Below are 22,456 nucleotides of genomic sequence, written 5' to 3'. Positions count from 1 at the left end.
TAAAACAATTTATTAAGAAAAACATTATGCATGATCATATAATGAAGCAGATGCTCTACCTCTCCACTTTAACAAGATTGAAGACAGGAGGCCAGGAGCTGACTGGCTTTGAACTGAGATGAATCTCCACATCCTCTCCTCCCAGATTATACACATATACCAGATTATCATTCTTTATGGCCAGTCCCATGTAGTCCTTACGTCCCTACACAAACAGAGAAGTAGAATTGACATTACAGTTTTTCTTGATTGCTAAAAGACTATAACCAGGCTTTTGAATTAAAAATATTTTAAATTTGTTCAAAAATCACACCAATTTTGCTGAACTATAAACACTATTCCCCTGCTTTAACACATGAGTCAGATTTGTTAAAATGTTACTGCAAAATACACACAAATCCCTACATTTCTCAGTGCTTACACCATGTGGTCATTAAGAAAGCACTAGCATTCAATATTGTTCACTCAAGTCTGCACAGTTTGAGCTCAATTAGCACACAATTATCCAAGTGGAAACATTAGGAGTCAAAATTGATCACATACCAATCAGAACCTTCAATGGATAAAGGCCCAAAGTCAGCCTACAGTTTTTCTCAGTGGCTTTGGTGGATTTCTCAAATCAAAAATAAAATTCTCAAAACCAATTTTTCAACCTCAAACTTTATTTAGTCTCTTGTGCACATCATAAAAGGATTTGGGGCCCTATAATACACCCGGCGCAATGCGATGCAAGGCGCAGTGCAAGTGTGTTTGGTAGTTTCAGTCCGGCGCTGTTCGCATTTTGCCGTCCAGCGGCACGTCGTTTAATTAGCAAATCCATTTGCGTTCATTTTTGTGCCCATGGGCGTGCTGGTCTAAAAAAAGAGGTGTGTTCAGGCGCATTATTAGCGCAATGCTATTTTAAGGAGCTGAAAATAGACTGCGTTATAGGCCAACTCAAACCTGTTCTAAAGTCTGGTGCAATGTTTTTGCTATGTTATTTAAAGAGTGTACACGCTGCTTCTTAACCACAGGGACACACAGCAGCACACAAACATGCCAAATATTAAAAATGAAAGGATTACAATGCATAAGATTTTAAATATATATATAAATGCCTACATGTCATAATGGATAGTCATCGCATATCAGAATTAGACTATCTATTTACAGCTCCATTTCATCCCGGAGAAGCGTTTGCCAACCGTTTTTCCGTCGTTAAAATAGCAAAAGTGGATTTGGACACGCCCTGAGTACACCTGTGCCATGTGCTTTACACTTTGCATTTAGATTGTTAAAATAGTGCCCTTGATCTTCTGATCAAGTTGCGATTGCTTATTCATGCAACTGATTGTGTACATTTGTCTGTGATTTCCTACATTATCAGTTACTATTGTCATGTTGCTCAAAATGTATTATATATAGTAGTTCTTTGAAATAGCTCAAAGGTACAGCTCATGAACCTTCAATTGGAAAGTATATATAGACAGTGGACAACACAAGAGTTACAAATTCTGACAGAAGACTTTGAAATGTATTTATTTATTTATTTTACTTTTTTTTGTGCACATATTTCTTTTTCATTTCTATTTCACAGTGACATTATATTAAGTGTTGTAGTTAAGAAGTGCAGCCTTCTGCATTTCAATACAATAACTGTCATCTAAACTGTTGTCAAAGTTTACATCAGTTTATACTAACAGAGTGCAGTCTTATACTGACAACATGACTAAGCATTTTGATTCTTGTTTGTGAACAATGACACAAGGATATCAGACATGTGAGAGGATTTTCCCCCGCTGCCTGTCCAAGGCTAGGATAGCCTGTGATGTTGAAGAGGTTCTTTGGCCTGTTCCAGGGGATACTGTGGCAGAATAATTATTTTTGTTGTTGTTTGCTGTACTCTACAGTACATTAAATTAAGGAATAAAACATTTGGGGAGTACCACACTTATAACTGTTTTTTTAGTATTGTTTTGAATTGATCTCATCAGAATGTAAACTGTGTTGAAGTGTGTGTGTGTTTGACTGTTTGTGTGTCATATCTGAGAGTAAAGTTTGGTTTTTCAGCAAGATTGAGTTTTTTGAGTGGAGAGCTTCATTTTGAACTGAATATAGGACGTTTGGTGAATTGAGTTAGAAGTTATGGATTCATGTTAACTGTTTTGAAAATATTAGGCATAGTTTCAAGAAATGTGTTTAAACAATCAAGAAAAACTGTAAACAGCACAATGCTTAAATAAATAAAAATGAAAAATTAAAGCTTTTTTATAAATTCATCACACTTAAGATGCAGATGTCCTTTGGTTTACACTGCAAAGGGGGAGGGGTGGAACAGAACTTGAGTTTTGGACAACAACTGAGTGAAATGAGAAAACATCCTAATTAAGGAAGGAATTCACTGAATGTAATTTGTTCCAGCTGCTAGTGTCATTCCACATGCTGTCTACATTGCTTTAGCCAGAGGGACTACGCAAATCAGATTTTCTCATTTTGCTGTTTGCAGTTTCTAAATGCTAAGTTGTGGAAAATACAGCAGACTACAACAATCTGGAATACTTTAATGGAGTGTATAGAATCAAATCACCATTGCAATGCAGACACCTGCAATAACTAATTTTTCTTTTATACCACAGTAAAATAAATAATAAATTAAGTAAATAATATGTCTAGACATGGTATAGCATGTTAATTTTGTTTATTTTTGCTCTGCCAATTTAAATATGATAAACTGTCTTATAACTCCAACAACACACAATAATCATTCCTAAACCAGCATTTGAACGACTTATATATCCACTTCCCCCTTTCAGGCCCATTTCTCTCTCATTAGTGCTTACTTGCTTGTCTCCCAAGTAGAGTAGGAAGCGATCTTCTATGGGGTCTTTGTCTGGGTCCACTCTAATGTAGAAACTGATGGACGTGACTGTCTTTAGCTCGTCTAGGTTGGAGTGGGGATTAACTTCTACAGAAGACTGGCCATTAAATTTCATGGACACTTGCGCCTGCAAATATATAAAAAGTTACATTTACAGTCAGTATTCACTGTTGTTGTAGTATAATGTTGAACTGGCAAAAATGCCAAAATTAAGATTCTTCAAGCTTGAATTGCTCCAACTCAAAAGGTCAAGGTGTTTTTTTTTTGTTTTGTTTTTTGTTTTGTTTTTTTCATGTGATTCCCATAGTCCTGTAAATATTTCATTACATTTCCATAGTTTCTTGTGTAACCCACTGCTGGTGAGTTTTGTCAAGCCTATTCATGTTCAATTTTAAGTCGAGTCCATCAAGTCTGTTATCGTCAAGTTCTCTTGATCAAGTCAAGTTCTCGATAGTAAAAAGATTCTTTTTTATTTACAACTGAAATGCAAATAAATATTTCTCCCACTCTTTTCACTTCACTTACGCAACAGTGACCGCTCACACTTACTTTCTAAAACATTTAAAAATGGATACAATACAATGTTTTAAAACTTTTCCAAGGCAAGTCCAAGGCTATTCACAAGAGAAAAAGTCTAAATGTGTTGTGTTTTACAAGTGTATCAGTCAACATGATGTTTATATGTAATGCCTGATGTACCTTCTTTGCGACACTGCGGGCCTGTGCAATGAGTTCTCTGATTTTCATGATGTTTGTGGAGACATTATTCACAGGTTTTTTCTCTTCAACCACACGCAGCTTACTGAGTAGCTCTGGCACAATCTCTGACAGGTCTTTAACTAAACACATACAAATAAACATATGCAAACTGAGTATGAAAACATTCGCAACACTTTTCGTAATCCTGCACGAATTCAACAAGGAAAAAAGCCAGTATACACAATACATCTGTTCCAAATTGCTGACTTTGTCCATTAAAATTAGGTTGATATAGGAAGAAATCTTTCTGCTATATAGATAGCACTCCCCACACAAAATGCTTCAGTATACCATATGAATTAGAACATAAGAATGAGAACGTTACACTGGAATAAGCATAAATATACATGGCAAACCTGAAATGTGGGTATAATGGTCAGTTGTTATGAAATTAAAAAATATATATATTTACTTTTTTATTCCTTTTTACGGAGACCCTCTGGTCCCACTTTGTAAAAAAAAATTATAACTAACTTGTGGCCTCAAGATACTATCTCGTGGCCCCAAGATAAGTAACCCGTGGCCTCAAAATACTATAGATGAATTATAAAGGACTATGGATATGCAGCAGATGAACAGTACTAGTAAATTAATAGAAGCAGAACTGCAGCAAACTGTATTACACTGAATATTTAAACAGAGAATATTGCACAGAATGTGAAGTATTACATTGCACTACAATACAGGGTCCAGTTTAATAGCAAAGGGTCCATGTGTCAGACACTTCACTATCTTGAGGCCATGAGTTACTTATCTTGAGGCCATGAGTGAGTATCTTGAGGCCATGAGTGAGTATCTTGAGGCCACGAGTTACTTATCTTGAGGCCATGAGTGAGTATCTTGAGGCCACGAGTTACTTATCTTGAGGCCATGAGTGAGTATCTTGAGGCCACGAGTTACTTATCTTGAGGCCATGAGTGAGTATCTTGAGGCCACGAGTTACTTATCTTGAGGCCATGAGTGAGTATCTTGAGGCCATGAGTGAGTATCTTGAGGCCATGAGTGAGTATCTTGAGGCCATGAGTTACTTATCTTGAGGCCATGAGTGAGTATCTTGAGGCCATGAGTGAGTATCTTGAGGCCATGAGTGAGTATCTTGAGGCCACGAGTTACTTATCTTGAGGCCATGAGTGAGTATCTTGAGGCCATGAGGGAGTATCTTGAGGCCATGAGTGAGTATCTTGAGGCCATGAGTGAGTATCTTGAGGCCATGAGTGAGTATCTTGAGGCCACGAGTTACTTATCTTGAGGCCATGAGTGAGTATCTTGAGGCCATGAGTGAGTATCTTGAGGCCATGAGTGAGTATCTTGAGGCCATGAGTTACTTATCTTGAGGCCATGAGTGAGTATCTTGAGGCCATGAGTGAGTATCTTGAGGCCATGAGTGAGTATCTTGAGGCCATGAGTGAGTATCTTGAGGCCATGAGTGAGTATCTTGAGGCCACGAGTTACTTATCTTGAGGCCACGAGTTAGTATCTTGATATATATATATATATATATATATATATATATATATAATTTTTTTTTTTTTTTTTTACAAAGTGGGACCAGAGGGGCTCCGTGCCTTTTTGCTATTATGACAAAAATATGTTTTTGATTTATGGGACTATGCAACATTAAAGTTTTGGCTAAGAAACTAACTCGAATTAACAAATTGAAAAGCTGTTCCTGGTTAAGCATAATAATCCAAACATTAAATTTGTTTATAGTTCCTACATATAGAACATTAAAAAGCTCCTGTTGCTACCTAAATGATATTTAAATGGTACTGCTACTCAGTTGAGTGGAGGTGAGCAGGGAAACCATACCTGCCTCACCGGCAGACAAAACAGTCCGGTCAAAAGCTGTGGTGGAGTACGCCTCTTTTTTCATGTTGCTGTCCCACTCCTCCACTCTCTTTAAAATGGGTGTCACCTTCTGCAACACTTCAGCAGAGCGGTTCAGAGTATCCTCAGCCACTTTCTGAGTGTACTGCAGACGTTCTGGGGTTCGATCTGAGATAACAACGTATAAAAATCAAACTTATTCACAAATATGTATTATAACACAAACATCTGAAAGTGCACATGCACTACGAGCACAGAAACACAACTGGTCTGCTGGCAGGTAAGTAACTCTGACACGAGCAGTCACTGTACTAGGTCTAAACTTGCCTGGAACACTTCATAAACTTTTTTAATCTGTTTTGTTCAGACTTAAGGCAAATAAAACTCCCCATCTGTTTAGATTAATCACTAAAATCACTAAAAACTAACTAATATGTTTTTCTTATATATAAGAACAACATTTGTTAAAATAGTATTTCCAGTCTGTCTAGAATGTCATGAAGAAACAGAAAAAAACTAAGACAGACTAGGTCCATAAGAACTGTGGCAACGTCTCCAAGATGCTTCAAGATGCTGCAAAGCTACAGTACTGTTAAAAGTTTTAGGCAATTGTGTAAAAATGCTGTGAAATTAGGATGCTGTCAAAAATAATGAAATAAATTGACTTTATTTATCAATTAACTTCTATTAGCTAAATTAAATCAACATTTGGTGTGAGCAACCTTTGTGTTTAAAGCAGCTTTTGCCCTAGAGGCACTTGCACATAGTTGTTCAGGTGAGTTTTTTGAAGCATCTTGGAGACGTTGCCCCATTTTTTCTGGATTTTTTCCGTCTCAGTTTGTTCTGTTCCTTCATGTCATTCAAGACAAACTGTATGATGATCAGATCAGATCTCTGTGTGGAGCACAGCCTGTTGCCAGACATACATCTCATTGGATTATTACAATTAAATGCTAAATGAAATGCTACTGACAAACTACAGCAAAAGATAGAAATAACTGATTAAAAAACATTTTTTTGTTGGTGAAAATACTAGAATACTAAGACTTTATAAAAGGAGAGCAGAACAATCAAGATTAAACATATAAAAAAAAAGAATTGTCAAATTCAGAACCAAAGTTGTCTCTGACAGACTGTAGTACAACATAAGCAGGAATGGAACTATTAATTCTTGCCTTTATGAATTGCACTGATGTCACTTATGATCTTAGCTATTTTTTTAGAGGAGCTTTCCATCATTTCATTGGTCTCTTCAATGTATTTCTTATTGTCGAGGACTGTGGATTCAACATCTGCAAAACAAAATACAACACATATTCTGCATTAAAATAACTTATAATCCACAACTACTTTTTATATTTTAAACATGATTTAAAACATGTGCTATAAATATTAGTGGCTCGTCCCAGTTAACAGAATTTTGTTATAAAAACATTCTCCAAATAATCAGTGTTGGTTCTTGGAACATAAAAAATGTCCATACATTTTTTTAAAGTATGATGTTTCTCAAACGTTCTTTCAACTTCATTTTGATTTAAAAATCAACATTCTAAGAACATTGATTTGTCATTTTCAAGAAAATAAAATTGTCCAGTTTCCTAGGCGAGACACTGCAGGTAAATAGGGTGAGAATATAATAATTAGCTAATAGTTATCACTTTACTTACCCAGTTGATTGATTACATTGATAATTGCAAAACATTTTTGTATTACAAGTTTTCTCAAATGTTATGTTTAAATATGCAAATGAGGCATTATTTGATTAAATATGCGCTAATTTGCATACATTTCTAGTACAAAAATCTGAACACTGGATGAAGTCAGTTTCAGAGTCAAATGTTTTTACAGAGGGAATTCTGGGTACTAATTGTCACTCCATAATTCAGAAAATATTTTGAACAGTCAGAAAACAATATATTTTCATAATTTCACAAACTACAACTTTCTTCAGCCACAGCCTTAGATGAACTGAAGATAAAAGACTTTAAATTTCCCAATATCTGATTAAACAACTTTACATACAGCATTACCAGCTTAAGTAATTACTAAACATATTTTTTTCTCTCTCTCTCAGACGTCTACAGAAGTTCTTATTGAGAATTAACAGAGGTTTAGATGTTGATGTCTTATTGAAAATTTTTGTTTTGTGGCAATTGCAGATGTTTCCAGAAAACAGTTCTGCATTGATGACAGACCAATGACTACATTCAAATAAATTGAACATCCACCTTTCATGGTGTTTTGCTTAATTTTGGATTTGAAATATTTTATGAGGAGTAATAAAGTAATAAACTCAAATGTGAAAAAAAATGCAACATTTCAATGACTTCTTTAAGATTGTCCAAAACTATTTGGAAGTTTAACACATAACATTTAGACATCAGCCCTCATCATACAAACCTCAACAATGGTGACAAAAAAAATGCAGCAATGCATGCTGGGAGCCATGGATGAGTTTTGTATACTGGCATAAAGCATGTCACCATTGTTGTGTTTCATATTTCAACTGTTGATGTCTGTGAGTGTATTAATGACACAAAACATCTTTTAAACAAAAAGTTAACAATGACAGTATTTATACACTCCCAAACATCAACATTTGAAATACAATGATAACATTAAGTTATTTCTTTCACACTGGTTGAGTTATTTAAACCACTTTAATGCAGTCATTTGTATTTTATTAAAACAGAAACGCTAAGCTGCTTTATAAATACATAAATGTTTTCTGAAAACACCTGCAATTGCTGCAAATGAAGCAACTAATTAAATGTCAAGAGTCAAAAGCCCAACTAAAGGAAACACTGATCTCAATGATGGTGACATCAAACTAAACATTTTCAATAAGACGTCAACATCTAAACCTCTGTTAATTTTTTAGTAAGAACCTCTGTAGACATGTGATTGAAAGAACATTTGAGGAACATCATACCTTTTAAAAACTTTTTAAAAACTGGACATATTTTATGTTCCCAGAACCAACACTGAATATTTGGAGAACGTTCTTATCACAAAATTCTGATAGCTGGGTTATTACAAATTGTGATGTTCCTCATTTGTAAGATGTTTTAGATAAATGCAATTACTGAATGAATAAATGTAAATGTACTATTGTCAATTCTTTGGAAGTTTTATCCAAGTAGAAAAAGAAGAACTCTCTCTGCTTTACCTTTCTGCTTAAAGTACAAGGATGAGGCCTTTGAGGAGATATCATCACTCTGAGAGTGCGCAAGGTTCAGTTGAGAGTTTAATACATCAATAGCCTAAGAGAAATATCAGAATATATTTCAAGTTACCACGTTAACCACCTTGAACAGAGATACATTGCCATTCAAAAGTTTGGAAGACATTTATGTTGTTGAAAGAAATTGATCCTTTTCACCATTTTTGTAGATATATAATAATTCCATTATCTTCTGGAAACACTGGAGTTTTGTGCAAATAGCATGAAAAATGAATGTTAATCATACAGAAATAGTAATATCAAAGTATGCTTACATCATGAGTACTGCTGGAGATGTTGAGAGCGGTCAGGGCAGTGATGTTAGCATCATCTATGTTTTTGACAATATTGTCATAAACATTTAAGGCGTTCAGGGCTTTTTGTACATGTCCATTTGCATCACTTCCTTTCAGATTACTAAATAAAAGAAATAAGATCATAGCAATTGTCATCTGGTGTGCTGGAATGATGGAACAGCCATTTTGTGATACCCATGGATGAATGTATATCATACAGATGGAGAAATAACATTAGTCATTTCTGGTTTGAAACTCACTACTGAAGTTCTTCAGCATGTCTCCGCAGATCATCAGCATGATCCTCGGCTCTCAGAACTAGATCTCTGTCTGACTCAGACAACTTCTCTATCTTTCTCTCCAATAACACACGAGCTCCATCGATTTCTGCATGCTGTGCTCTCACATTCTATACAGACAGATAGAACAAGACAACAGTAACAATAAATACATTCATTGAGGTTTAAAGAGGTTATAGGCAATGTACTTTTATGTTCTTCAGCTTATATATTTACATTTTGCTATGCCATTTCATTGTATAAATGTTAACTGTGTCTAGAGCTTACAACAGAGAAATGTACTTTTAAAGAAATAATAATATTAAAACATAATATTACTTCTGTCATGACAACTCTCAGAGGGATTGGCATGGTGGTATACTGTACATGACAATGTTAATGTGTTTGGTCTTGGTGGAAAAGATCTGCTACGCTGCTGCTGAATAGCAAGTACTGATACTTGCTACTGCCAGTACATTCACAATATGCTGCTGTGAGCAGAAATATTGCTGCTACAAATATAACATACATTAAATAACACCCATATAAATAACCCGTAATAATGGCAGTCAGATCACTAGAAGCACCACACGAGGTGACCTTCTAATCCCATTCAGGAAAAGCACATTTGGTCAATTATCGTTTTCTGTTACAGCAATACAAAACTGGAACTCACTGCCCACTATAATTAAAGACATACATACATTTTCCACCTTTGCTACACACCTTAAAAACTGGCTGTCCGACAATTATAACTGCATACATTAATCTGAAAGTTGTGATGTGTATTTGATGTGACATGGTCATGCTGCTGCCATTAGATTTTTCTGCTGTCTGTTTCAATGTTAGGTTTTGTCTGTGTTATTATCGTGTATGTTGCTTTGTACTGTTTTAATGCATGAACTGCTTATATGCCTTTGCAATTTCTGCTTGTTTGTTTGTGCTTGTCTCATTTGTGTGCCACATGTTTGTATGTCTTATTCCATCTTGCTTATCCCTGTTGTAAATATAATTGTATTGTTTTTTATTTGTTGTATGCCTTTTAACAACTGGCTGGGGACTACAGCTGGAAATTAGCCGTAGAGGCTAAAGCTGCTCTTTTCATTAAAAGGGATTGTCCACGTTATTATAAACTAATAAACTCAAACTCAAACTATAGCATTCATGAATCACTTTGTAGCAGATCTATACAGGTGGAGCTGGGGGAGGTGGAGGGTAAGCTGCAACTGCTACAGCAAGAGCTAGTTTTATATTTGAATGTTAAGCAGCGAGCTCATTGGCTACCGATACAGGAGAGAACCAATCAGCTGTGCCATGTGATAATGATGTCATTATTTCAGATTGAGTTAGCCCTATCGTACTGCGACATCTAGGGTATTTTGAAAAATGTTAAGATTATTTTTTCTCACTAATATGTTAATCATTGGTGCACTTGAAAAAAAAAGAGAGAGAAAGCTAATATCTTTCTATCTTCTTAATATCTTTGGTGAACAGTTTTTTTATTATATAATGGAAAATATAAAAGCTGTTAAAATTTATTATATAAACTCTTATAATAGTTTAGATTTGCATACAGTAGTTTACAGTATACTGTATGCTGTGCCGTAGATAAAAAAAGAAGATTTACCATGATCATATCTTCCATCTCAAGGACAGTCTGGTTTGCCTCAGAGACAATTACACCTGCAGTTACAGTAGTTTGATTGACACTGTCATAGCTCCCTTTCAGATGCTGCTGCTGTGCCTGAGAAAAGGAGGAAATGTTTCTGTGACATCTAATAACAATATAAACATTAAAACAACATGAAAAGGTGATTGAATCTGACTAAAGTATCTGTTAAAATACTAATTATTATTACTCAATCAAAAACTACTAGATAAGGCTACCATAGTTAAAACTGAATTTGAAAATAAGATACCTCTCTCCTCTGTAGTTTGAGCTGGTTGCTGGTGTATTTGTTGAGTGCCTGTTTCAGTGTGTCTTTAGTGTTGTTGAGGAGATCCTGAGCTTGAAAGAGTCTGGAGGTGAAACGACCCAGCACTTCCTGCATAGGTGACAGACGCCCCTGCGTAGTCATCAGAGTTTTCTCAAAATTGCGCACACGTCGGAGCACTACAATCAGACACATAAATGCAGAAGTTGAATGAAAGCACATACACACAAACAGAATTCAGTTAATAAACACAAAACCTCACATTCATGGGCCTCGGAGGACTCATCAGTAGCAAGAGGTTCTTTGGAAGAGAGGTCCAGATTTCTCATCCAGCCCAAAATCCGCTCGGCTTCTGCTATTTTCTGCAGCTTTACCTGAGGATCTAATTCCTGATAGACACCATATAATTCCCAGTCCTTGATCATATCTGAAACACACACACAGACTCAGAACATAGCTAAACACAGAATAAAATAAATGCTTTTTTAATTGTATTGTATTTACAGTATTGTGCTGTATTTCTGGGCGTTCTTTGAATGCTACCAATTACGTCACACAGCTCTGAACAATTACAGTGTGATGCCATCAGCCAATCTTAAGTTGTCAAGACATAAGGCTACCCAGTCTTTCCTGAGTTATTTGCACATTTAGCACTGCTGTCTTGTGCATTGTGATGGAAGCATGCAATGACAGATTATTCTCTTTCGGTTGCTTGTTTCAATTTGCGCCGAGTATCCATTTACATCGGTCAGTGTGCATGCATAAGAGAAAGTATTTTTTTATGATAAGGAACTTTAGTGGTTGACTGGTGTAAAACAGTTAAACAGTGGTTGGACAGAACATTTACCAGGACATTATATAATGCTCCACAGTTCAGCAGTTATAATCTAATTTATAATGCAATTAGGATGATTTATTTGGGCCAGAATAAATGTGGGGCAGTTGGCAATTCTCTGAGGGGAATCTGCTTGAAGTACTACTTAAGAAAGTAATTGACAGATTTTTCCAGGTAGTGCAGACCTCCTTGTCTGTTCCCCAGCACAAAAAAACACAAAAGATAGTTCACAAGGTATCATGTTACCTTCAATGACATCACTGAGTGAGGAGAGGTTAGCAATAAGTGTCTTTGCTAGTGTGGAGCTATCAAGTGTGTCTTGATCCACCCGTTCTCCCAATAACTGCACTGTTTCCTCCTGACAAAATAAAACAAATATCCTTCATTTCACCTGGAAGTACATGAGAAAGCACCCATTCACCCTCATGCATTATATTTATGCTCATGAAAGAGTGTTATCGTGCCGCTTAAACCCAGACAATTAGAAATTGTTTGGCTTTTGTCAAACCAATACAAATTCTGTAACCCTATTTTTGTTCAACTAGTGATACAGGCCTTATCATTGACAAGGTTGGCGATGGTGCCGAAATTACACACTTCACCTTTAAGGAATTTCAGAATAAATTAATAAATGAAATCAGGAAGTGCTGGAATGAGAGGCACCTCTTCTGCGACCACTTCCATGTCTGTAAGCAGTTTTTGAGTTTCTTGCTCCAGGCGTCCTGTATCAGCTCTCATCACTGCATACTTATTTCTCCAGCCTAAGAACTGATCCTGTTACAACACAGTGACACTATTTATGAAATACAGCATCCTTTGGACGTACATTTCTTTAAGCTGTGTGTGGTTTGGTGCGGTTACCTGTAGTCTGTGTGCAGTGTAGTTGTAGTACTTTAATCTGTCGTTGGCAGCAGCTCCTGAAGAAATGTTCAACACGCTGTTTCTCACTTGCTCCAGTGTTTTGTTGGACTGCCGAATATCTCCGATCAGACTCCAAATACACGCATCACAGTCTGGGAAGTGGTGTGATTGATAAAGTAGATTAATTTATGACATGAGTGCACTTCTACATCATAACAGGAGTTCTCACCTTGGTCACAAAAGTCTTTTTTCGTTGCCTTTTTCCCTATTACGTTTCCGTAATTATCATAAATTATACATCAGCTGAAAGCTTAAAACCTCTGGTATTTCTCTATAATGTTCAATTTATTTATCTATTTATTAATTATTTTGTTGTAGTAAACTTTTCTAACATAATAAAAGTGAACTGTCAGGAACATATTGACAAATTTGCTTAATTTTGCTGTTTTGTCTTGTGTCACTGAACTCACCAATATCACACTCGCTGATTTTCGAGGCCTCGGGTAGACACTCTCCTGAGTGCATGTCACAATTCTCCTCTGGACAATCACATTCTGAGGAATAAAAACACACAGTACACATTTAGCTTATTATACATGTACACAAAATAGAGCCTAAGCCCTAAGCAACTACACAACCTTGATGACAAACAAAAGAAAAATTCTAATTGTTATGAAACACAAATAGCAAAAGGTTTTTCTGAGACATTCAGAATGTAATGAAAAAGAAAAATGATGCAAGCACTTCACTTAATTCACTTAAAGTCTACTCACCCTCGAAGCATCCTAGGTGTATATGAATTTGCTCTCTCAGAATAACCCAATTGAAGTTATATTAAAAATTGTCCTTGCTCTTTCAAACCTTTCAATTCAGGTAAGCAAGTGTTTGTTGTCAACAGTTCAGACGACGTGAAAAATAAAGTGCACAAATCTGTAATAAAACATGAATAAAGGCCCCATGTAGTGAATACATGCATTTTTGTAAGATAAGTATCCAGATTTCAAATGTAAACACTTTTTTTCTCACTTCTGCTGACTGTTGGGAACCAGAAGATGTGCAGGCAGAAGATGGAAGATGTATGTGTCAAGCATGCCTCTGGGGAATGTAGGAGCAAAGGAAACAAAGTTTCCTTCCTTTAGCAAAGGAAAACCAGTCTAAGACGCTACGGGAAAATACTGAAGCTTCGCGCCCTTCATGCCACTTCCCGCCGAAACGGGTGTGGCCCAACCCTATAAACTGACTCACCTGATTTTTCATCTCTTCAGCGAAGCTCACGCATCGCTGGATCACGAAAGAAGCAAGCGCCGTCTGATAGGCATCTCAACGGGACGAGCCACTTCTGAAGCTGCTGGCCTTCGCCGCCTTCCACTGCCGTTCCTGCTGCGCTCTCCGGCGCCTATATCCTTTTTATATATCCTTGTGTGTGTTCGCCCTGCGACGCACACTCGTAAAAGAGCTGCGTCTTTTTAAAGATGCCCTCGTGCGGCTCGTGCAGAAACCCGCTCAGCGAAGGAGACCGTCACGTCATCTGTGTCTCTTGCCTGGGTGAGGACCATGCAGCGCTCGCGCTCGCTGACGGCGGCTGCCCTCACTGCGAGCTAATGCCGATGGTGACTCTGAGGACTCGACTGGCGTTCTTCTCCAAGCCTGCATCCTCCGCTGCGCCGCAGCGCCGTAAAAAAGCGCCGCTCTCAGCGTTTACCGGAACCGCCTCCAGCTCTACCGAGCTCGACGGTTCCATCCGCTTCACCGGCCTCCCCGTCCCGTCGCGTCCTCCGAGGAAGTGGATCTCAGGGCCGCGTCGGAGGAAGAGGACACGTGCTCTCTGCTAGCTTCGGGCAGTGAGGGTTGGGCGAGCTCCGCAGATCTCGCGCCTTCTGCTCAGAGGCCCAGCAGACAAGCTGATATCGACAAGGAGCTGATGCGAGTGCTCACGCTGGCTGCGGCGAGCCTCGGCCTCGAGTGGTCTGCACCAGCGCCCCCTTCTTGTTCCCGGCTGGATGGTAGCTTTCTCCCGGATGAGCATCTTTCTCCCAGCTCGAAGCACGCCCCTTTTCTTCCTGAGCTTCACGAAGTAGTGTCGAAAGCTTGGAACGCTCCATTCTCGGCGAGAATTCATTCATCTGTTTCACCAGCATTCTCCACACTGGCGATGCTAAAAACAGAGGCTACCTGTCACTTCCGCCGGTGGAACAGGCTATAGCAGCACACCTTTGCCCGCCCTCTGCTGGACGGCGGACGAAGGCGGCGTTGCCATCGAAAGCCTGCCGCATGACGTCATCTCTGCTCGCACGGATCTTCTCTGCTGCTGGGCAGGCTGCGTCTGCGCTACACACCATGGCCACGCTGCAGATTTTCCAGGGCGATCTCCTCCGCAAGCTGGATGAGATGGGACCTGAAGCGATCTGTCTCGCGGATCTGAGGAGTGCTTCGGATCTCTCCCTCCACGCTACTAAGTCCGCTGCACAGGCCATGGGACGGGTTATGGCTTCCGCTACGGTGGCTGAGAGGCATTTGTGGCTAACGCTTTCCGACATCGCAGAGTCTGAGCGCGCTGCATTCCTCGACGCGCCGCTGACTCCTGCTGGCCTCTTCGGATCGTCTGTCAACGAGTTTGTCGAGAGATTCGTCAAGGACCAGAAAGCGTCACAGGCGTTCAAGCACTTCCTGCCAAAGCGCTCCGGTTCTGCAGCGAGCCGCCCCACAAAGCTCTCAGTCACGCCCACCGCCTCCAGCTGCGTCATCGCGACAGCGTCAGCAACGCAGCTTGGGACCCCGTTCTCGCTCTTCCAGCCGTCGCCCCGCGCCGCGGGAGCCGCGGCAGAGGATTACGGTGATGCCGGAAGCCCCGAAGTCATCCTAGCACTGCTAGGAAAGCGCCGGTGCGCGATGAGTGTCCGCTTGCCTGCACTGCCTGCACACAAAAGCCGGTATCACGGCTACCCAGATATTTCCCGAAAAGAGTGTTATTTCTGGTGTTCCGGCCACGGTGGTGCTATAAATGTAGTGACGATGCCCACTCCTCAGTGCCCATCTCCACATGTAAGCACAGCCCTGCACACAGGGCTCGCGCCTATAAGATCGACTCAGGTCGGTCGCGCGCGCCACATAGTAAACATGCCCACTCCTCAGTGCCCACAAACACTATGTCACACACGCCGCGTGGTTTCTGTAAAAACAAAACCCGTGCACGTACGCTCTGCCCAGGCAGACAGCGAGTCGAAAGCAGTAACATGTGCTCACATGTGCCCACAAGCCACATGTGCTCTCTGAGTGGCGCCGATACAGGATGGCTGCCTCCGTGACGTGCTCTGCAGTTGTTTTTGTGTTTTTGTTAGTTTGTCCTGTCTTTAGTTATATTCCTGCAATCAGTTTCACCAGGGACGAATTGCTGGATATTCGGCAACACACATCTCCCGATATTTCACCGGTTTTTGACTATTCTGATGTTTTACTGGACATTATTGTCGGCGGAGCGGCTGCCCTGATCACACGCTTCAAGAGGACGCGCAGGCGGGGAAAGCGAGCGGGAGCGCTCGTGAGACTCAGAAAACGCGGATTTCGAACGCCGTTGCCTAGCATCCATCTGGCAAATCTCCGCTCTCTACCCAACAAAACGGACGAACTGCTTCTGCTCTCTCGGACAAATAAAGATTTCTCCCACTCTGCTGCTCTGTGTTTCACGGAAACTTGGCTGAATGACACCATACCGGACAGCGCGCTCCATCTGCCGGACTTTCAGCTGTTTAGAGCAGATCGCGATGCAGAATCAACGGGGAAATCGCGCGGCGGCGGGACATGCTTTTACATCAATGAACGGTGGTGTACAGATGTAACTGTGTTAAAGAAGACGTGCTGCTCAAATCTCGAAACGCTCTTCATTAACTGCAAGCCGTTCTATTCGCCGCGGGAGTTTCATTCGTTCATTCTGGTTAGTGTTTACATCCCTCCTCAAGCGCACGTGAGCTCAGCTTTACAGAAACTCGCTGAGCAGATCACAGAGACAGAACAACAACACCCAGACTCTGTTTTAATCATTCTTGGGGACTTTAATAAAGCCAATCTCTCCCGTGAACTGCCAAAATACAGCAGCATGTTACTTGTCCCACAAGAGACAGTAATATATTGGATCACTGTTACACAACAATAAAGGATGCATTTCACTCTGTTCCACGAGCAGCTTTGGGACATTCTGATCACCTTCTGGTTCATCTTATACCGACCTACAGGCAGAAACTAAAATCAGCTAAACCTGTATTAAGGACTGTAAAAAGATGGTCTAATGAAGCAGAGCAGGATTTACAATCTTGTTTTGACCTCACTGATTGGAGTGTTTTTGAAGCTGCTGCCACCGATCTGGACGAACTCACAGAGACCGTAACATCATATATCAGTTTCTGTGAGGATATGTGTATTCCTACCAAGACTCAACTAAATTACAACAATGACAAACCGTGGTTCACGGTTCAAAGTGGCAAAGAGGAATTATTCTGAAAAAATAAGGACTCAGTTCACTTCGAACGACTCCGCATCAGTGTGGAAAAGCCTAAAGAAGATCACCAATTACAAGACACCACCCCCCAGCACTGTGGAAAATCAACGACTGGCAGACGATCTGAACGAGTTTTACTGCAGGTTTGAAAGAACACCCATCACCTGCCCTGAACACCTCTCCACACAACCGTTCACACCAATAACAACTCCTGCAACCAACCCTGAATGCCTCTCCAAACAAACGTTCACACCATTCACAGCTCCTGCAACCAACCCTGAATGCCTCTCCACACAACCGTTCACACCATTAACAGCTCCTGCAACCCATCCTGATCACCTCTCCAATCAACCGCTCTCACCATTCACAACTCCTGCAACCAACCCTGAATGCCTCTCCAAACAACTGTTCACACCACTCACAACTCCTGCAACCCACCCTGAACACCTCTCCAATCAAGCGCTCTCACCATTCACACCTCCTGCATCCCCCCTCTCCCCCACACCTGCAATACAGATCAGCGAGGATGCGGTGCGCCAGGTCTTCAGGAAGCAGAAAAGGAAAAAAGCACCAGGCCCAGATTGTGTTACACCAGCCTGTCTGAAATCCTGTGCTGACCAGCTGGCCCCCATCTTCACAAAGATCTTCAACAGATCGCTGGAGCTGTGCGAAGTCCCTTCATGCTTCAAACGCTCCACCATCATCCCCATCCCAAAGAAATCCAAAATTACAGGACTAAATGACTACAGTCCTGTGGCTCTAACGTCTGTAGTCATGAAGTCATTTGAAAAACTGGTGCTGGCCCACCTGAAGGACATCACTGGACCCTTGCTGGATCCTCTTCAGTTTGCCTACAGAGCAAACAGGTCTGTGGACGATGCAGTAAACATCGGACTGCATTATGTTCTGCAACACCTAGACAGACCGGGGACCTATGTGAGGATCCTGTTTGTGGACTTCAGCTCTGCCTTCAACACGATCATCCCAAACCTCCTCCGTGCCCACCTCCGTCTGTCAGTGGATCAACAGCTTCCTGACAGACAGGCAGCAGCTAGTGAGGCTGGGAAAATACACATCCAGCACCCGTACAATCAGCACCGGAGCTCCCCAGGGCTGTGTTCTCTCCCCACTGCTCTTCTCCCTGTACACTAATGACTGCACATCTAAGGACCCCTCTGTCAAGCTCCTGAAGTTTGCAGATGACACCACACTCATCGGCCTCATTCAGGACGGTGACGAGTCTGCTTACAGACAGGAGGTTAAAGAGCTGGCTGTCTGGTGCAGTCTCAACAACCTGGAGCTTAACACGCTCAAAACAGTGGAGATGATCGTGGACTTCAGGAGAAACCCCCCTGCACTCCCCCCACTCACCATCATGAACAGCACTGTGACTGCAGTGGAGTCATTCAGGTTCCTGGGCACCACTATCTCTCAGGACCTGAAGTGGGACATTCACATTGACTCCATTGTGAAAAAGGCCCAGCAGAGGTTGTACTTCCTTCGCCAGCTGAGGAAGTTTAACCTGCCACAGGATCTGCTGAAACAGTTCTACTCCACCATCATCGAATCCATCCTCTGCACTTCAGTAACTGTCTGGTTCAGCTCAGCTTCTAAATCGGACCTCAGAAGACTACAGAGGGTAGTCCGGACTGCTGAGCGAATTATCGGTACAACCCTCCCATCTATTCAAGAACTGTACTTATCCAGAGTGAGCAAAAGGGCTGTTAAAATCACTCTGGACCCCTCACATCCAGCACACTCCCTCTTTGAACTGTTGCCATCTGGTCAACGCTACAGAGCACTGAGCACCAGAATGACCAGACACAGGAACAGTTTCTTCCCTCAGGCAATCCATCTTATGAACAGCTGATAATAACTGTGGGACACACTACACTATTTATATTTATATACACTACACTTTTTATCCAACACACATACTTAGCGTACACGTAAATCTTTTGCACATAATATACATGTACATACATGGAACACACTATACTACTTATATTTATATTTATATACACATACACTTATTTATCCAAACACATACTTAGCGTACAGTTACAATTTTTCCACATAATATACATGTACATACATAAATGCTCTTTTTAATATACCTGCCATACATTGTCAATTTGTATATTGTCAATCCTTACCCACCTATTTGTATTTTTTTGTATTTTTTATTCCTTATTGTGTTTTTTGTTCTGTCGCTGTTATGTTGCACTGCGGAGCTCTGTCACGAAAACAAATTCCTCGTATGTGTGAACATACCTGGCAATAAAGCTCATTCTGATTCTGATTCTGATTCTAAATGTGCACACTTGCAGCCCACAGTTACTCGCAGACATCACAAGTCCCACGGGACCCGCTCAGCCCTCCCTCAATCGGTTAAGCGCCGGGACGGGGTCGAGGAGGAGCGATTTGCCCGCTGTGATCAGCACACTCCCCGCCTCAAATGCCACAGGTGTAACGCCCATGGTGCAGCGCATCCAAGCGCCGCCGTTGCGGAGCTCGTGGAGCACAGGGCCGTTTTACTCGATCACCTCGAGAAACTCGGTCTCAGTGTCAACTGGACGAAGAGTTCGCTGAACCCCAGTCAGACAATACTGTTTTTGGGTTTAGCTCTGGACTCACGTCCCATGACGGCACGGCTGTCACCACAGCGCGCGTAGGGCATTCAGGGCGCAGCGAGTTCTCTCCGCTGCGGCGCGACCGTTTCGCTCAGAGAATGTCAGAAGATGCTGGGTCTCATGGCGTCAGCATCTCCGGTTCTGCAGTTGGGCCTGCTTCGCATGCGCTCCCTGCAGTTCTGGCTGAAAGCGCAGGTACCTGGTCGACTGCGTCTCAAGGTCGATCAGGGCTGCGTTACAGCCCTGAAACCCTGGACAGCAAACGACTGGTACCAATCAGGTGTAAGCCTGGGGACTTCCTCGAAAGTGAAGATGGTGTCGACGGACGCCTTCACTTCGGGATGGGGAGCGCTGCTCGAGGGCAGACCGTCCTTTGGCCTCTGGTCAGAACGGGAAAAGCTCCAACATATCAACTGTCTGGAAATGCTGGCAGTGGAGAACGCGCTGACGCGCTTTTGTCCCCGAATCAAGGGCCGCCACGTCTTAGTCCGTTCGGACAACATGTCTGTGGTGTCCTACATAAATCGCCAGGGCGGTCTCGGGTCCCGAAACCTGTACAGGCTGACGGAACGCCTCCTGGTTTGGGCTCAGCGCAACTTGCGCTCGCTGAGGGCAGTTCATGTGCCTGGGCTACAGAATCTGGGTCCAGACAGGCTGTCCAGAAACAACATTCCCACGGGCGAATGGTCTCTACACCCGCAAACAGTCCGGCTGTTGTGGGAGAGATTTGGCAGGGCGGAGGTGGACCTCTTCGCGTCCCACGAAAATGCTCACTGCCCCGCGTTCTTTTCCAGGAACGAAAGCGCGCTGTCACGGAAATGACCGTGCTGCCCGCTTTATGCTTTCCCTCCCGTCTCCCTCCTTCCGCAGGTGACAGAACGGGTGAGAGAAACGAGATGTTCAATACTGCTTGTAGCACCTTTTTGGAAGAACCATCCATGGTTCCCAGATTTGATGCAGTTAGCAGACATCGCCCCGTGGCCAGTGCTGTTGAGGAGGGACCTCCTCTCGCAGGCCAGGGGCTCGATTTGGCACCCTCAACCGGAGTTGTGGTCCCTCCATGTGTGGGCGCTCAACGGTTACCCGCTGATCTCTCAGTGGGAGTGCTAAATACCATCACTCAGGCTAGAGCTCCGTCGACATGACGGCTGTATGCCTCGAAGTGGTCGGTGTTCTCCAGCTGGTGCACAGCTCGGGGATGTTCACCCCTTAGTTGTGAGGTGAAGGATGTTCTCTCCTTCCTACAGGAGCTGTTGGATAAGGGCAGAGCCCCATCCATGCTCAAAGTTTATGTGGCGGCCATCGCAGACTTTTCTGAAACAACGCTCGGTCAGTCAATAGGAAGGAACGATTTGGTCATCCGCTTCCTTAGAGGAGCTAGGAGGCTGAATCCTCCCAGACCTCAGTCAGTCCCTATATGGGACCTCGCGGTGGTTTTGGAGGCCATGAAGGGTCCCCCTTTTGAGCCTATCCAATCGATTAGCCTCCAGCATCTGTCGTTCAAGACAGTATTCTTCAGTGAAGCGTGTGGGTGACCTGCACGCGCTCTCGGTGAGCCAGTCATGCTTGGAGTTTGGGCCTAATGACTCAAGGGTCATACTCAAACCTAGGCACGGTTATGTGCCAAAGTCCCTCAACACGCCGTTTCGGGCTCAGGTTATTGCCCTGTCTGCCCTGTCGGTGTCAGGAGAGGATGGAGACTCGAGTCTTCTTTGCCCTGTTAGGTTTTTAAGAGCTTATGTGTCTCTCTCCGCTGTCTTTCGACAGACTGAGCAGCTGTTTGTCTCGTTCAGTGGACGTTCCAAGGGAATGGCTGTTTCGAGACAGACTCTATCCAGATCGATAGTTGATGCCATAGCGTTAGCTTACGCTTCCAGGGGCCTTCAGTGCCCACTGGGCGTCAGAGCACACTCCACAAGGGGCATCGCCTCGTCGTGGGCGTGGTCTACTGGGATCTCCTTGCAGGATACACGTATGGCGGCAGGTTGGGCCTCGCCATCTACATTTATCAGGTTCTATAACCTGGAGGTTCCCGCCTTGCAAGCAAGGCTGCTGTCGGTATAACCGAATCAGGGCCCTGATGGGAATTCTGAGTTCGTGAGCGTTATGCGCTGCCGACTGTTATATGGGCAGTATTGCGTAAGACCCGCATTGCCACATTGGTCAGGCCTTGCTTCGACTGTGTGATGTTGTATTGCCGCATCTACGGGTGCTGCTAGATATGGGACGGAAGGTTCCCCCCGTGTCCTGGACTCTCTGTGAGTCCCTCGGGTGACTGTGCACTGTAAATCCTGGGCGTTGCTTCAGGTTTATTGGTGTGTGATCCCTGCGCGCACGGCGTTTTACATGGGGTTCCCGTAGCGTCTTAGCTAAGACGCAGTACGAGAGAACTCTCGTAAGAGAACGTACTCGGTTACTAACGTAACCTCGGTTCTCTCTAGAAGAGGGAACGAGTACTGCG

General features: G+C 42.3%; 1 protein-coding gene across 1 annotated transcript in view; it reads right to left on the bottom strand.

The window, feature by feature from the left end:
• Nucleotides 1-22,456, bottom strand: part of lama4 (laminin, alpha 4) — a 74,658-nt gene that overhangs the window by 19,482 nt on the left and 32,720 nt on the right. Inside the window, exons 8-22 of the mRNA XM_059513293.1 lie at nt 13,341-13,424; nt 12,871-13,022; nt 12,673-12,783; nt 12,256-12,367; nt 11,437-11,601; nt 11,160-11,353; nt 10,868-10,984; nt 9,223-9,371; nt 8,942-9,083; nt 8,613-8,706; nt 6,619-6,735; nt 5,426-5,611; nt 3,557-3,696; nt 2,820-2,984; nt 60-205 (exon numbers count right to left, since the gene is read on the bottom strand). Coding sequence (XP_059369276.1) covers nt 60-205; nt 2,820-2,984; nt 3,557-3,696; nt 5,426-5,611; nt 6,619-6,735; nt 8,613-8,706; nt 8,942-9,083; nt 9,223-9,371; nt 10,868-10,984; nt 11,160-11,353; nt 11,437-11,601; nt 12,256-12,367; nt 12,673-12,783; nt 12,871-13,022; nt 13,341-13,424 — 2,074 coding nt within the window. The remainder of the gene's footprint in view (nt 1-59; nt 206-2,819; nt 2,985-3,556; nt 3,697-5,425; nt 5,612-6,618; nt 6,736-8,612; nt 8,707-8,941; nt 9,084-9,222; nt 9,372-10,867; nt 10,985-11,159; nt 11,354-11,436; nt 11,602-12,255; nt 12,368-12,672; nt 12,784-12,870; nt 13,023-13,340; nt 13,425-22,456) is intronic.

This window comes from Carassius carassius, chromosome 27 (assembly GCF_963082965.1).
Source record: "Carassius carassius chromosome 27, fCarCar2.1, whole genome shotgun sequence".
In the NCBI taxonomy this organism is placed as follows: Eukaryota; Metazoa; Chordata; class Actinopteri; order Cypriniformes; family Cyprinidae; genus Carassius; species Carassius carassius.
The sequence above is the reverse complement of the archived record's forward strand: the minus strand, read 5'-3'. Positions and strand labels throughout refer to the sequence as shown.